The sequence below is a fragment of the Montipora foliosa genome, chromosome 3 (genome assembly GCF_036669935.1).
Source record: "Montipora foliosa isolate CH-2021 chromosome 3, ASM3666993v2, whole genome shotgun sequence".
Lineage (NCBI taxonomy): Eukaryota > Metazoa > Cnidaria > Anthozoa > Scleractinia > Acroporidae > Montipora > Montipora foliosa.
In genome coordinates this window covers 14547726-14565751 of record NC_090871.1, presented here as the reverse complement: position 1 = coordinate 14565751, position 18026 = coordinate 14547726, and the positions used below count along the sequence as shown (strand labels likewise).

The 18026-nt window shown below is 39.5% G+C and overlaps 1 protein-coding gene across 5 annotated transcripts in view; it reads right to left on the bottom strand.

The window, feature by feature from the left end:
• Positions 1-5259: 5259 nt before the first annotated feature.
• The window catches only part of LOC137996876 (5-hydroxytryptamine receptor 4-like), a 24308-nt gene continuing 11541 nt past the window's right edge, over positions 5260-18026 (bottom strand). For 3 of the 5 annotated variants that reach the window (XM_068842507.1, XM_068842502.1, XM_068842501.1), the window contains exon 2: positions 5260-9761. In XM_068842507.1, the coding sequence (XP_068698608.1) occupies positions 8676-9734 (1059 nt within the window). In that variant the 5' untranslated portion in view covers positions 9735-9761 and the 3' untranslated portion in view covers positions 5260-8675. Of the gene's footprint in view, positions 9762-15696; positions 15747-17882 lie in introns of those variants that run through there. The other 2 variants (XM_068842504.1, XM_068842503.1) reach the window with 2 other exon arrangements.

Below are 18026 nucleotides of genomic sequence, written 5' to 3'. Positions count from 1 at the left end.
CTTAGCTGATAAAGCATAAGAAATAATTATTTGTAATTGCTTTACTAATACTATCATCTTGTGATACAAGATAAAAATATGAATAAATATAGTTAGGGACACCGTGTATTCATAACTTCTTACTAACCGAGCGCGAGGGCCGTACTGGGGAATATTGGCCCGAGGTCGTGGCAGTACGGACCGAGCGCAGTGAGGTCCGTACAAAAACGACCGAGGGCCAATATTCCCCAGTACGGCTCGAGCAAGCTCGGTTAGTAAGTAGTTTATTATATGGCTTTTTAATTACCTTTTGCTTTGTTTTTGCAAGCCCGTAATCGGCCCGTGGGCATTACGGGAGAATAATGCCCTACAATTCAGTCAATCAGAGCGCGCGTTATATCGGCTACAAACACAAGCCATATAATAATACGACGCCATATAATAATACGACATAAAAAATATGTAATCTTAAAAAGACTATTAAATACCACGTTGCAATAAAACAATCAAAACAGGCTGAACCGAACTACATTTACTGTCTAGTAATTTTGGAAAGTCCAGGTTGTGAATCGTCCACTAGAGAGCTTTAATTTTGGTTCGAACTATTGCGGCCGCATTTTATCAAGTAGAAGACACACTCGGTTGGAAGACGCACCCTAAACTTTTAATTTTGATTGTATTAAATTGACAAAATGAAAAGTGTGGTTAAACTCTTGATTGATTGCAAGGAACGTTCTCTTGGCTTAATAAGTAACTGATTTACCTGTAATCCGTTATCATGCCAAGCACTAGTATCACCTCTTTTTTATATTTTTAAACGCATTTGGTTTTAGCACTTTCTCTTTTGGTCTAAGGTTATTGTTTTGTAGACGTGGAAGAGGTGGAGGTCTCCCCATTCCCGTTCCCAGAGTCATCGTTCCCTTGACCAGCGTTCGGGAAAGAGAGACTCTGGTTGAATCCAAAAAAGGCCATATTTGATTGGTTATTGAAAAACGGTTTCATTTCTTGCCATTTTCAGTCTAAACTCGAAAATCGTGCTTTCTTGTGGATTTTTATCTACACGAGGTTGAAAATGATCTAGAAATAGAGCATTTTACAACTTACCAGTTCCGTAACGTTTTTGTTTTTGAAAATACACCAGTTTTCACTTGCGTGACACCAGATGCTGAAATCTGTTTTGATTGATAAATTGTATCTCATTATTGTTTATTCTCCGCAGTTTAAAAGCTTCGAGTTTATTAGGAGATGTGTTTATACTCATGTGTACTGTCTCGCGAGTGGAAAGTAAGCGCTTTCATGGCAAGGTGAAGTCCATTTTTGATTTCCAACCGTCTTCCCTCACGCACGCGTAGTTATTTAACCGGAACCAGAGTTTTCTGGTTCCGGTTTTGGATTTTTCCAGAGCCTCCCGCGCCCATTCTGCTGGACAAGGGTAACGGACGCTCTTGGAACGAGATTGAAGTCTCCCCTTCTTTGTGGAGCGTAAAACCAGGTCATGTCTCGGGTTGCGCATGCTTGATCTCCCCACTTAAGCCTCCAGATTCGTGAAAAGAACGTCGGCCCAGCTACGCTAAGGCAGAAAAATCAAATGCATAAAGTGTCGGTACGTTGCCTTTTGAACTAAACGTTCGTAATGATAAAATGACATCGGGAAGTAAGACAGACAAATTGAACATCAAACTTAACTGATTTGATACAAATCCCGTATCTGTATCAGTAGCATTTGCGGTTAGACGTGCAATACGAAGTCTTCGACGTCCTGTTTTCCGGAAAGGGCAAATTGAAAACAAGCACAACAAACGCGCCATTTTGGTTTTGTGGTTTAATATGAAGATATACTGGCCGGCCTACAGTCCAGTGTTTCTAGGTCACGTGTACAGAATTTTACAGGATGACATCACGAAAGGTTTTTCAAAGGAGTGGCGAGAGAATTCACCATCCATCAGAGTGATTCGATCTCGTATCTCGCCCCCGGCGTCATATTTGGATTGACTGTGTTAGTGTTTCGTTACCCTTTTTCAAATGATTTCTTTTTGGGTACTTCGGAAATTGCTGTCTCCCTTTTAAACCCCACAATTTATGCCGATGACACGCGGTTCAAGATCCTACAACATTTGTTGCTCACCAAATGTTGAACAATGTTGCACAGACGTGTTAAACGGAATAGAGCTTGTCTCTGTTTTCGTTCAACAACGTTCAACGTGTTGAATGGCATATTTCAACGTTCAACATGGCATGACGCACTGTTCAGCATTTGTTGCACAACAGATGCAACATTTGTTGATCAACAAATCTTGAACCGTGTGTCACCGGCTTTAAACCAAGTTTTACTGCGTATGGATCAGTGCTTGTTTCCAGAACTGCACATGCACGTAATTAGATGCACTCCCAATTTTGAAATCCAACGCGAAGTTTCCCGTTACATCTAAGCATTTGTTACTTATTTGCAACAACAGAGTAAGTGTTTGAGTCAGCGTTATTTTTTGGTTAAGCCACATGCAAATCTTTATCTATACTTGAGGAGCAAAATTTGGTGGACGTTAACTTTAATTGTCTGTATTCCAGGCTAAGAGCAAATGGGCACTTCCAGTGTCACCCTTATCGAAATTGGGCGCGCATTGTAGTACTTGCAGTTCGGAACACATTAGTGGACGAAAAGCGCATTTATTTATATGACGTGTACACCGAATTCATAAATGGCGGCCAACTTGGGTCGAGTTACCGTCCAAACATGACATCGAGGCGTTTTAGGATAAACACGCAGTATTTTTGAGGAGGGAAGGAGAAAATGAACGATCGACGTGGGGAAAATTACATTCCTGGTTCTTCTTTAAGTGTCAGTAGGTCATCGGTATTAAAAGAAATGGTGGGCTACGGTTGTGGCTGAAATGTTGGAACGACTATGCTTAAAGATCTAATTGTAAAGAGGTAAATTTTAACCTTTAGTAAGCTTACATCGTTCGACCGGCTAAGGCTTACGGCATAATTGTGTAAAATCAAGTCATCTCTTTGAAGAAATTAAAAAGAGCTCTTGTTTTTATTTTTGTTGCTATTGCTTTTTTAAGAGTCGAGGGAAAGACAGTTTTCTTATTAATCCGGTTCCGAATTCGTTGTACAAAAAGCGAAACTTTGCCAAGCAGGGTGCGAGTTGTGCTGTTGTTGATTCAAACTCTGGTGAGATTTCTTAAACAAAACTAAGGCAAAATGTTCCAAAAGGAGAAAATGCCGCTTTTTACGAGGCAGAAATGAAGACGTTTAATGGGGAAAGCGGCTAGAAAGCATCTTTTTGTCCCAACCAGCTGGAAGAAGGGGAAACCTCTTGATGATCTGTGTTGGTATTTATATTATAGTTTAATTTATTCACATCTGTCGTATTGTACTGTCTCACCTGACTAATTAAATTAAACTGTTTACTACTGCAACAGAAAAGAGTACTAAGGATTATAATACAATAAGGGCGGTGAGATCATAGCAGACCCCTGTTTAGTAGATTAGGTATAAAGAACATATTTCAAATTACTAAATTACAAATGGGTGAGCTTGTATACGGACATCAAATAACTTGTTTCCTGATATTTATGACTCCTATTTCACAAACATCGGAGAGGCCCATCGATATTGTACACGTTCAAGATCAAACCAAAATCTGTTTATACCTCGGCCAAGAACGAATTATGGCAAATTCAGTTAGATTTGCCACAGCCGATAATTGGAATAAAGTACCTTAATATATAAAAAGTGCTTCCTCTCTCCAAAGCTTTAGAAATGAGCTTAAAGTTCATCTGTTTACATCCAAAGCCCGAGAATGACATCTTGTTTAGCCGTAGTTGCACCGTGTCATTGTTTTGCTTTGTTTACTTTCTTATTAATTAACCTAATTATAGTTTATTTTATTTATTTCTTGGTTTCCACAACGTAGTCAATCATGTCTGCCTGCTATTTAATACTAGATATTAATATTAATGTGGGTGTGGACAAAACCTGGGCCCGGGCCCATGGGCTAGCCCATGGGCTACCCTGTGGGCCACCCTATGGGCTATCTTATTTTGATGATTTTATAATTTCACAATAATTGCCAACGAGGCGGCCGACCCCAGAGGGTCGGCCGTCGAGTTGGCAAATCATAGAGTCGTGCGTGAGTACAGAAGAAAAATCTCATCTCAGCGTAAAGGACCCTTTTTTGACCATATTTGGGTGTAAGTAATACTCCATATTTGGGTAGTGACGTCAAGTTTTTGCATGTGTCGCTTCCACCGCGTGGTTTGTGTGTTGTTTTAGCGGACGATTCAGCTAGTGAGATTGGAGGCGCTTGTAGTTGCCTTACGTGTTTGTAAATGGAATTGTAAGCAGCGGCTGATCAAGGAATAGGGTTAAACCTACAAATTTCGGACAGAACGAGCGTGTTCGCTTGTCGATTTCGAATCAGCGTGTTCGCTTGCGAACCAGCGTGTTTAATTGTCAATTTCGAACCAGCGTGTTCGCTTGTCAATTTTAAACCAGTGATTTCTTTCGTCGATTGCCACGTTTTTAAAGACTTCAGATCAAAGAATTGAACAAATTACTATAGCACATCTTCTTATAGCACTAAGAATTGTCCTTGAACTCCAGCGTTGCGTAATTAAAACCACTCACAACTTGGACAAAGCGGGGGTAGACGATATTGCTATTGTTGATTATTGCGTTCAATACATTTATTATCTGGTTAATCGCCGTTACAAGCCGACAACTAAATGTTGGGTTCTTTAGCTTAGCAGACATTGCTTTTCAGGGTTCATTCAATGTGAAATACAGTGCTGGTATTATTATTGTTATTATAACCTTCATCACCACGTGCGTGAAAGTTCAAGTTGCGCGGATGAAACACATTCCCTATACGCGGCTGCCAAAAGTTTTTACGCCATCAGTGTAATAGTTGAGCTTGTGTTTATACTGACATAGGCAGCCCAAGCTCGCGTCACTACGGACAGCCGTTGAGAATTTAAACGCGTTATAAGACTTTGTATGGGAAATCAACTACCGTCGATTATAAAGCCTAAAAAATGCTCAATTTAACTTTCATTCAATAAAGTGAATAAAAATGACACACCTCTGGTGTATTCTTGTGCCTTTTGGAGCTTATTACACCGTTTCGGGAATTCTGTGTTTTCAGTGTTTTCAATGTTCTAACTTATAACGCCTTTAAATTCTCAACGGCTGTCTGTAGTGACGCGAGCTTGGGCTGCCTGTGATCATTACTGATAGTTAACTTTCAGCATACCATTTAAGTTGTCATGATTTGTATTCACCGCAGAGTGCTTTTTCTGTCACTTATTCTTTATGGCAGCAGTTTCTCGATAATCAAACCTTCATTTTCTTGTTTTAGAGTAAATTCTCAACCAGAGACAGTGTATACCACTACAAAAGCAATCCACCGTTCTCTGGACAAAGAGTATAACGATTTTACGTTAAAATTTGGACTCACACAGAACACTCTCAAAGTGTGTAAATAAAGTGTAATCGATGTAATATCCAAGGGTTCTGTCAAAAACCTTCATACGTTTCTTGTATTTATCTTTTTTTGATTGAATCAAAAAATGAAACGAAAATTCATGTGCACATTTATTCAAACAATACTCAAACAGCTAGTAAACCTAAGGTAACACTTCAACATCACAAGATATTGCTTCGAACTTAAGTAATACTCCCTCAACATTTACACACTTTGAAATTATGGAATTCCTCAAATTATGCCTTCAAGACCAGGACTCTTATCAGAGTTACTTCACACTCTTCCTTTCCTACTTTCTTTTATAGTAAAATAATTTTACCTCTGTGTCAAACTTTCGCACATTCCAGAGACGTGAAACAATTTTGCCTCGTTGGCACTTGCCGCAAGAGATAAACTAAGAGTAAAGCCAGGATCCGAGCTAGGATCCGAGCCAGGATCCGAGCCAGGATTCGAGCCAGGATCCGAGCTAGGATCTGATCCAGGATTCGAGACCTAACCGAGATCTAACCTAACCTAACCAAGACCTACCCTAACCCTAACTAGGCCTAACTAGACTAGAACCAACGCAAATAGACCTAACCTAACCGATTCGAGACATAACCTAACCGAAAGATTCGAGAATAAATAGCGGAGAAAGCTCATCTTAGCTCGAATCCTGGCTGGAATCCTGGCTCGGATCCTAGCTCGAGTCCTGGCTCGGATCCTAGCTCGAATCCTGGCTCGAAGTTTAGGTATCCTCGCTTTGAGTGAAATGGCGCTAAAAAGTAACAGGGAGCGGAACAAAGGGCCTTTAGTATGCCTGATAAATCGATAAATCTTCGCTTCTCTGTTTGCCTGTGACCTCTTTGTGTTTTCGCAGATATTCTTTCGGCTGGTCACGCAATCTATTCTCCCCAACTTTGTTCTTGTGGTTTTAATAGTCTCGCAATCTGCATGACTACCAAAATAACAAATAATAAATTCGTATTAACAAAATCTTTGAAATTCCTCCCTATTACACAAACATTAAGTGCCCTTCATGAAGCGACGAAAAGGGTCAAGTTACCGAAATTTTTACACTGATGTGAATATACAAATAATAATAAGAAAATCATATTGATAAAATAATTGTGAAATTATAAAATCATCAAACGCTGAGATGAGATTTTTCTTCTGTACTCACGCACGGCTCTATGATTTGCCAACTCGACGGCCGACCCCCTAGGGTCGGCCGCCTCGTTGGCAATCATTGTGAAATTATAAAATCATCAAAATAAGGTAGCCCATAGGGTGGCCCATAGGGTAGCCCACAGGGTAGCCCTTGGGCTAGCCCATGGGCCCGGGCCCAGGTTTTGTCCACACCCATGTGTATTGCATCTGGAGGTGTTGTGGAACTCCGCTTGTTCATGGGTGGCGTGTAAGACCGGTTATTGTAACCACTCTTTGGCTCTTACGCTTAAAATTTGTAAATTTTCCTTGTTTGAAAGTGGAGGTACACAAGATTTAATCAGTGATGCGGCAGCAAAATCCTGAAGACGCATACATTAGTAACCTTCAAACCACACCAGAGTTTGAATCAACAACAGCACAACTCGCACCCTGCTTGGCAAAGTTTCGCTTTTTGTACAAATTTAAATTTCTTCAAACAGGACTTGATTTCACACAACTAGGCCGCCGGATCGAACGATGTAAGCTTACTAAAGTTAAAAATTTACCTCTTTACAATTTAATCTTCGTTCCAACATTTCAGCCAAAACCGTAGCTCATCATTTTGTTAATACCGATGACCTTCTCCCACTTAAAGAAGAACAAGGAATGTAATTTTCCGCACGTCGATCGTTCATTTTCTCCTTTCCTCCTCGAAAATACGGCGTGTTTATCCTAAAACGCCTCGATGTCATGTCTGGCCGCCGGTCGACCCAGGTTGGCCGCCATTTATGAATTCGGTGTTTGGTCTGCAAGATTTTTACACGGAAGTAGCTGGCTTAGCAAGCAAACGATGATGTGTAGCACACGTGCCATTAAAAGAAAATTTTGTTATTCAGTGTTACTATTGGAACAAAATCAAAATTCTGCTCTGTTCTTGTAAGTTTTGCCACAAACTGTTTTTAATCATCTCTTGAAAGGCATGGTCATTAAGAGAAACTAGTTGCTTGGTGACGGGGGAAGGGCGAAGAAATCAGAGGTCTGGGCAACCTACGACCTCCTTACGCCCGTTGCCTAGCAACTAGATGATCATTCTTCCAACGGACGCATTACTGCACATGGTCGTTTAGCGTAATTGTCATTGCGTGGTTGCAAACGAGCTGTAGCGCATATATTACTTTCTTCAATATTGTAATCGGATTGATAATTATTTACAATTGATATATGGTGTAGATCAACAGCATGAATATATGCTACTAACCCTAGCTAGGACAACTTGCGCCGTTGGGCAGAACAACAGCCCTTTGCGATCGATATCTGTACATGTGGACTGCCTATGAAGTGATACAAATCTTTGAAGCCTTTGCATTAACCATTCCACTTCCATTAATTCTCCTAACGTTATTCGTTGGCTGGTCGTGAGAATTTGGTGTTAAATCAAGATGATACTCTTGAGCTAATAATAATCTTCTTTCTCAATACCTGACTACCTGACAGTGTATTGTGAAATTGATAGGTGAATTTACATACTGATCAATACTGGAAGTCAAAGGATTAATTAATTTAACAAGGTCAATCGGTGATTTCATTGTCTTAAAACATGGTTGATTTCGAGACAGGCCAAGGTTCTCTCCGCCATTCGCTTGCTAGGAAATAAATAGCATTGCATCATGAGCCTCGGTTATTGCCTTTAAAGGATAATCGATCTGGTCAGAGCTAGTGCTCTGGTTAATGCCTGGAATTTAAATTAACCTGGGTAAATAGTACACAAGACCTAAGAGTTCTCCGAAAACAAACATCTTTTGATCAAGTGTTGTTTTCTCATTCTTACTAATCACTTCTCCGACTTCCTATAGAAGACCCGAGTATCATGTCACGCTACTTCCGCAAACCTCAGTTCCAGCATTTTAGCACAAGCCCTAGCGTGAAAGCATGATTGAAGGCCTTAATGGTGTCTTTTTTTCCTCCTCACATCTATTCAGTTAAATATGAAAAGCTGACGCTCTCTGCTTGCCAATGCAGAAAGCAAGAACATGTGAACTTCATGACATCCTCTAAGCAACTTTCGTCTTTCTTTATTCATTTACACCATTTCTGGGTTTTGTCGCAGTCGCGACATCTTAACAAGTGTTTTACTTTTGATTTTCCTCCACATGTCCTTGAAAGCTTCTTTAAAATGCTTGTCGTGGAACGGGTACAAGAATGGATTAAGAGCAGAATTCAAAAACCCCAACACAAGAAAACCATCGAAAACTTGTACAGGAATTAAATATGGGACAGAGATTATTTCGCAGATATTCGCAATAACACTCACTGTTGCATAGGGAAACCAACAGAAATAATAGAGAACGACAATGAAGCCGATGTACCGCGAGCCTCGAACATTTTGAGCAGCCTCGCCGTTTCTAGAATTCGAGGACTCGTTTGCGTTGAAGGAAAGACTCCTCTCTATTTTCTGAAGCCTCTTATGGTGTTGACGTACAATGGCAAAGATGAGCGACCAAGATATTGCCATGAAGATCATGGGAAGAAAAAAGTTAAAGACAATGACCGCAATGTTGTATTCCTTTGTGGAAAGGAAATAACAGTACCCATCTTCGACAGCCGGAAGATCAATTTTCCATCCCATAACAGGAAGACACGCCCAAATAATGGCGTAAATCCACAGCCAGCAAATTATAAAGACAGCTCTTCCGGGTGTCATTAATGACTTATATCGGAAAGGCATCTTTAGCACCAAATAACGGTCCACAGTGACAGCACACAGGTTGATAATTGAGCTCGGCACGGCCAGTAAATACATTGTGGTATAAAGACTGCACATAAATTCACCTTGTGTCCATTGGTGGTCTTTTATAGTTGCGTCCAAATGAAATGACGTGACAAGCCCCGTTGTCAAGATATCCGATATTGCCATGGATATAACAAAGTAGTTGGTTACATTGGTTCTTAGCTTCTTGTAGAAAAGAAAAGCGTATACAACGGCAATGTTACAAAGAAGTCCAAGAGCAACTACTGTCACCTCTGCTATGATGAGGAAAACTTTAAGGCCCTGCTTCCATTTGACAGCATCGTTTGGTGGCTGAGATGTGGGAATCGTTGTTGAGCTGTTCAAAAAGGTTTCATTTGCGAAGTTTGCCATTCCAATCGATTTACGCTGTTAATTTACCTAGAAGATGGAGAAAGAGCACATTTCAAATTCCAAGGTCCGTTTGGAGTGGCTTAATAAATGTCCTTTTTATGCTTCTAATTCTTTGCCATCGGTGGAATCTAGACGGAATTAGAGTTTGTGCACAAGTGCGCTTTGGGTTTGGTTTGGTTTGGTTTGGTTTGGAGGTCAAAATTTGGCCTTAGTGCTCTTACGCAGAACATTACTAAAAGGTTAAGTCGCACTCGTACTGAAATCACGAGATCTTCACTGTCATTAATCGACAACCGATTTCGTGCTTATTAGGTGAAGCATCACTGCGGTAGGTGGACGATGCAGACCACAGCCAGACCAACACTCCGGTCTTGGATAATTGATTACAACATCAAATGATTAAACTCTACATTTTTTGGCGGACAAAGAAAATGAACCGAAGGCCCCGTCTCAAAACTTTAGCGATTATGAACGAAGCCACACGTTCGCAAATAGTCGGTCACAGAGGCTAGAGAGAGATTGCTTGGGCAAATCACATAAAAAATGCGTGAAAAACAAATAAAAGGTCATTGTAACTATCGGTGACTTTACGAATTTATACCCCTGCAAAACTTTATAGTTGTCATAAATTAGAGATGTAGAGCGCCATTTCTGCTACTATAAAAAAGGCTTACAAAACCAGACCAAAACTACTATAAATAGCATTGGCTTTGAAATATTAGTAAGTAAGGTTTCTATTCCCCTTATTTGTAATATAGCGCTCGATGATTAGTTTCTCACCGAGTTCCTGCAGTATCGGCCAAATCTGGTTCGCTCAATAGCAAGTATGCGAAGATTTCCTTAAACATCAAATGTGTATTACCAGAAACCCATAAGGGTTGAAACGTGTAACGGCCCCTTGTGTGCTGGGAAACAAGCTTCTGAATATTCAATTTGCTAAGTACCATATTTGGAAGAACAAGAGCGAGGGGTTTCCAAATATGGTACTTAGCACTGAAACATTCAACCAATCAGTTCGCACTGAATATTCGGAAGCTGTGAACGCGCGTTACACGTTTCAACCCTTATGGGTTTCTGGTATTACCGATTCAGTTTCGGAGGCTAAGTGTAATTTATTTGATCGAGTTCAAAGTTCATCCACAATCTGATCTGTAAATGGTCTTCTATTCAGAATGATAACGTTTTGAAAAATATAAACGGAAATAGTTTTCTAAGTAGACATCAAAATATTTCTTACCCGTTAAAATCGAGGGGAGATGACCGCCTTATTCAAGGGCCTTGACAATTCTCCTAAGTCCAGGGTTTTAATTGGAATGATAGAAAAACGAGCTGAAACAAATTAATTGCGCGCTTTGCAGGACATCGAACAAATCACTGCTCGAATACTTTTTTGATTGGCAACAAAAATGCGTCGGTAGAAAAGATTTCATTTTGAGTAACATAGCAGCTGTGAGAGGAAATAACATTGAAATCTCATTGGTTGGAAAGAATGAAAATACTTTGAATAATAAACCGACTTGAAACATCTGTAGTGCACTCTAATTGAAATAGGAAAATATTCATCAAACCTTTTAAGACCATAAATATTTTTCTTTCGCTTGAATTGTCGTTTGAAACGATGGAGACAATTTGTTCGATTTAACAGCGAAAAGGTCAATTATTTAACTCTCCAATTGTCGCAAAATTGGGTGTAAATAGAATTTTCACATGTTCAGTTTGATTGACCTACGGGACTTAAATTGACACAAACACTTTTTTTGTCTAATGAGAAATAATTGCCCGAGATGTAGAGTTTTCTCCATTGGCTGTATAATGAATAATATGCAAAAACCTACTGCCTCAAGCAGCTAACCTGGAATCCACATTATCGAAGTCTTTTATACCCTTGGAAGTAAAGCAATATTTCCGCAGAGTTTCTCGTGAGACATTGTGGGGTGGGCTCGTGGTGGTCATTATCTCTCGGTGGACTTACCCCACACCACACTCCTAAAGGGAAAAACACTTTTCTATATTCAAATTTGCCAAAGAACGAACGTGAGCACAATTTTTGAAATTCATTCATCCGATTTGAATAAACGCTGAAGACATGTTAGCTAGGTAGAAAGAAAAATGAATCAGGGAAATCAAGAGAGACGACGTTTAAAAAATTCGTGAAAATGACGGAGATACGAGATATCTCAAACCGTACGTCATCAAACAGGTCGGCCACTTGTTAATTTATTCCCTTATCTTGCTGTGGATTTTTGTCCAAATGTGCCGCGAAAAAAAGTTTGGCTCGATTTCTTTTTGCGGTGTTACCTCGCGGTTTTTCTTTTAGTTTTAATGGTCCAGAAAACATAGGTAAAATTCTTCTGCTATCTTCAGTATTATGTTTTGTCAATAGTTAACTGTTTTGCCTTTTCTGAAAGCGTTCTGAAACCTCGTACTTCTGATTTATTCAAAGCCTCAGATTTAGCAAAAACTTATAGTAAGATAAAAAATTAAAGAGAATTAGAAAATTTAAATCTTAAAATGAAAAGGTGTCGCTAAAGAGTGGCCATTTTTCAAATATATTTACTCTTAACATAAAAAATATGAATCTCCTTATGGCCTGCTAATCACAAGATTATAACTTTTTTATAGTTTATCTTTCAAGCGACATCTTGAAAGCGACATCCATACCAGGATATACAGCAAATTGAAAATCTAAAGCACATTTTTTGTGGTAGTGCACTTTTTACGTGCACTACACACTATGTCACCGGGTTAAGTTGTTTTCATGTCGCAAATTTTGTTGTTCATGGCAAAATATTTTATCCTCGATCGGCACTTCCTGAAAACTTCTTCTTCTCTTTCTAAAAACTGTGTATCAATATTTATTTACTTTTGCATCAATATTTGTTTTGCATAAAGCAGGCTAACAAAATCTGTACCTTGCTTAGTTCGCATTTTCGAGCGTTAAAATAGAATTTTTGGTCCTATGTTTCTGACGGCAAGCCCAATATTTAGAGGTCACCCATCCAAATACTAACCCCGCCCAACATGGCTTAACAGAGTGCAAGCTCAAACTTGTGGTGAAAAAGAAGTTATATGGGAACTTGAAAATGATCAACATGTCAGCCTCGAAGCCAATGTTTCTCGATTCCCTTTTATTTTCTTCAATCTTTCTGGGATTTAGTATTTTACTCGTAACGACATGTCTTCTCAGGGGGCTATTTACCTAAGACACCTACCATGGCACTATAATGATATACGCTACCAAAACAATATCGTGTACTATTAGAGCTACATATTACGCAAAGATAACTTGAATCGCCAGGAAGACAAAACGCAGCTTAGTTGAGAATCATACAGTACTGTGTTACTGCACTACCACACGTACGTTAAGTAGTCCAATACAAAAGACTTTTCGCCAAGATTAAAGCGAATGCCACGAAAACGGTATTTCCATCTTTAACATTGTAACTTCGCTATTCCGAGTCTAGTGTAACAATTGAAACTGGAAAACTGGTGTGAACGGCTATAAGTTTGGAGAGAGTATTTATATTATTATATAATAATATTTAGTATCACCCAACTAGTGGACTAATGCAAATCCTGCATTTTGATTGGCTACGTTACTAGAGGACTATTATTAATAGTCCTCGAGGAGCCAAAAGCGTGACGCTTTTTTTCGTTTTATTCCCAAATGAAAATTCTTTAACTTGCATTTGCTAACTTTATTATTGCCTTTTCTGTCCGACTAGTCCGACTAGACCCTTCAGGGCCGACTAGACCCTCAAGGGCCACGGGTCTAATTGTTAAATATCATGTTATAATATTAATATAATGATACTTATTATCAATAATGAATATTATTATGAATTATTCACTGGAGCAAAACAGGCTAAATGCCTATACCAAATATTGATAGAAAATTCGGGGCCGGATGGGCTGATGGGTCCTAAGATTAATGGCTACCCTTTTACTAATGCTGCTTGTAGATAAAAGTGGATGAGTATTGTGAAAACGCTCCAAGGTGGCAATCAACCCTACGCGAAACTTAGACTGCAAGCTGAACAAACTTTTGCCACAGTTTAGCAAGCAATGCACATTGACCACTTTCATAAATCGGGAACACCTTTACATTCTTTTGTATTTATGTTAATTAGACCTACTGCCCTCGTTTTGAAACAAATATTCTTTTCAAATTTGCACGTTGTAGCGGCTGCGAGGCTGGGAAGGCTTATTAGCATTAGAACAAAAGAATATTTTATTTGGCCGCCATAATGAAAGAGGTTCTTGCAAAACCAAATAGGCCTTTAACCATGTTCGCCTATTCTTGGTTTGCATCCACGTGATGAGACGGCGATGTTGGTGTACAAAACAACAGAAAATGGCCCCAGAAAGTTTGCACAATAATAGAGTCAAATTCCCATGCAAACCATCAAGATGTAACAGCAAAGAAAAAGGGGTGGGGGAGGGGGGGGGGGGGTGTATTTTGCTATTGTATATCGTGCGTACCGGTATATCTACAGCTATAAGGACGTTTTAGCACAGGTTTTGAAATAGTTTACTATCAGTCATTGCAGGGCATCTACAGTTGTTAGATTTTGGCGTTCTGCAAACACCGCTGGCAAGAATTCTTGACTAGTTTTCTCCAATGGCTACCTGATCGTTTATTGGGTTACCACCAAAACTGTTTAAGAGGGGCACCCAACGATAATCTTTGGTGAAATATGTGTTCGGAAGAGTCAAACTGTTCTAAGAATTTCGGTTCTACGTTGCCAAACAGCTGTAGATTTCTTTACTAAAACATCACCTAAAAGATTCGCAACCAGAGAAAAGTAGTCCCTTACGTTTTCGAAAGGGATGTTTTCGAAAGGTCACCTAGCAGTTTCGGATGAGAAAATGGTTCGCTGGGAAATTCTTAGAAGTAACGTCCAGCCAGCAATTTCTGAAATGAAGATATCAATCCCTAAAATTTTCGGACACTTCAATTTTCGGCTAAGATATCCGAACAGATCAAATTCTTCTAGGTAATAAAAACATCTTTTTAGACAGTCTTAAACATTACAAGGAGCTTAGAAATTTCTCTCAAAGACTTTTGGCTTAATTTGCTCGTTGGGTGTCCTTGTGTTTCAGTAAGGACTGCTTGTGTTTGAAAGTCCGACCAACTCCGACTACAGTAAAATACTGTGAATTAACATGTTCCAATATACTTTATTTTCTCTAATATGAAGCAAAAGACAAGGCTAATCCATGGTGGACATTGCGGTTTCTACTTTTATATTCCAATAATTCAATTATGTCCATTGATTTCTATCAATAAAAAAAGGGACTTAAGATAGTGATTCAACTTTTTACCTGAGAAATGAAAATCGGTTAAATAATATTAAGATCGCCGATGGCCGATCGCATGCTCCAAACTTGTCATGTGTGATTAATTATTGCAGCTGAATTGTGGCTGAGTCCTCAATGTTATCAGTAATTGGAACATTTATCTGACCTGTAGCATATTAATATTAATATGCAAACCATTGAAGTCGAAAGAATCATGCCAAGTTTCATGTCACATATAAAATCGATTTCAAAAGGAAAAGAACTTTCAAGTGAAATCAAAATGCGCCATGAAATATAGAAACAAGTCAATCACGCATGCTCAAATTTTGAAAGAAGGCCCACTTTCCTTTCCGCTCCTTTACATTTTATCACTGAACTTTGAAGAGCAAATAAAATATTTCTTTTTCTTTGACACTAGCAAGGAAACAATCTTTTACACGTCTTTTTGAATTAAAACATCGAATTCCTTCATTCTTTGCCATGGCCATTTTAAGAAATTATTGTGCTGTTAACTGTGTAATAATTTCATTACTTTCTCAATATCAGTGGCTCGATTTGGTCTCAGGAATGTATGTGATCAGGATATTAAGGGGTCATTCCTCTGAAGTCGTTAACAGAAGTAATGTCGAAAGGGTAGTCATCTGTATACTCTAAAACTCACCTCTACACTTTATAGTTCTCATCAGTACTTGCGGAAAGTTGTTGTTGTTGTTGTTCAGTCAGTTAATTTGTTTGTTTGTTTGCGTCACGTACAGTAGCTTTCGGTTACCATTACGGTAGTGTGCGGTCATGTTAGAATATTTCAACACAATGGGCGATTTGATATCTGATGACTGAGTTAAATCTGTCGTTGAGACAACGGTACGTGACAAAAATATTCCATTTTGGCTGTTATCGATTGAAAATATCTTTTCCTCAAGGGAGTGCCTCACGAAAACTAAGACAAAAAGCTTTTTATGGAGTCGGATGCCTAGATGCGGAAAGCGGGCCGGCACTTAAAAGAAATGGTGGGCACAGGTTCTTTGTTTGAAAATCCTTGACTGCAAATATGTTTTTTTGAACAGACTGTTTCACGTTCAGTGTTTTAGCCTCGATAGAGACTTGAAGACTTTTTCAAGAATTAATGAAGACCAAAAATGGAGTCCAAAGATTTATGCTACGGATTGTTTACCAGCAATATCATTAGTCTACGTAAGCCTTTTTTGCGTACTACTGGAAATGGAAATGTGTTGTTCAGTTTCAAACTGTTTTTCGGGACTCGGTGACGGTTTCAAAAAAGTCGCCATAAGTTTACTCTTTTTCTACAGGGGGCCTCAAACGGATACGCTGGCGTATTTAATGTGCATACTTCACCCCGCCTTCTTAAATCAAAGGTTCAGTGGCCTTGACCCGAATTATCAGTCCAACTTTAAACCGAGGTTTTCAACAAACAAAACCCCCCCCCCCCCCCCCCCCCCGGAATTTGCTTCGAGTAGCTTCCTTGAGCTTTTTTTTTTGACAAGAAGCCACTTTTATATACAAAGAGTGGCCAAACTGAATTGCCCCCTACGAGTCTAACCCAGTTTGACCTCGGCGAAACGAGGCAATTCCCAACCGAGACTGCGCTTTTATTCTGGGAACAAATTGACTCAGTTCAACCAACTGCTCTTGCGTCTTACCATGAAAACCTACATGACTCAAAGCTTAAATGGTTGCTGCCCTTAATTTGACTTTATTATTTTAACTTGGTAAACGTTTTGTTTACTTTTGCAATGGGAATTTTAAAGTAAAGGGGTGAAAGGACAGCACTTGTGCGTTGGCGTTGTGTTAAACTGTCGGTAAGACCCTCAATCGGCGTCCAGCCCAACTTGAACCATACACTTATTACGGTCAAAAGAGTAAGCAAACTGACCTTAAACCGAATTGTTTAGTCTCCAGCTCTTGACGTTTCCGCCTGAGTTACATTCTTCCAGCCAAAAAATCGCCAGAAACGTTTGCACCGTTAAAGGAAACGTCAACTGAAAACTATTTTAAGTTCGCGTCGTGACATTTGTCGAATCTACCTACATCTGGATAGGTAGGAAAGCCGCGGCAGCAATTTAATATAGAAAATGAAATGTGGACTGTTGGTTGTTCACCGTTTGTCGATTTGAAGAGGAAGGAAAAAAAGTGTACCGAAATGTATGCCGCTCCCGCAGCACGCTTTTTCTAAAGGAAAGTAAAGTGTCGCGACCATATTTAACGTCGATAACTCGTAACAGCCTAACAAAACCTGAGGTCGACGTTGCGCTCATTTTACTCCCCCCTCTCCACTAGTGCTCCGTTTTACGAGTATTTAAAGCTACTTGAGCTACACTGAAAGGAAAGAAGTCGAAACAAAGATGCGAGATCCGGGAATCGAACTCAGGACCTCTTGCAGCAAGGCCGGACACTAATAACCGACTGTGCCATCCTTGCTCCTTCCTTTCGGCTGCACGTGTGAAACGAGTGCTTCACTGACATGAACATCGTTGTTGCGGTCGTCTTTTCTCAAACCGCCTAAAACATACGCATACGGCTATTTACAACCTGAAAGTTGTGTTGTTGTGAGAATATGGCGTGAAAAAGTTCAAACTGATAAACACGACAGTGTCCATAAGAAGTCTTATCAAGCGCAACAATGATGTTGAAGTTGCGACTTCCAAAGGCGATGATAAGTATCCAGTTGCATTTTGTGCTCCGACAAAGCCTTTGAATCCCAAACTGCTGGACCTTGGCGTTCTCGTCTTAAAACGTCGTTAAATTTTCGGCCTTTTCAGTTTAGCCTCAATTGACCTTAGAAATAACCGTTTGCACTGAAAAATAGCTATATATATATATTTTACGTACCTCAAACGTTTCAGTTTGACGTTCAACCTTAGTTCCTACTCATTGTCTAATCATCTTTACCTGCATTTCGACGGATCTCTTCCCTGGAGACTATTTTCTCACGTACTTAAAATTAAACCAACTTCCTTCGAGAATAAGAAACCT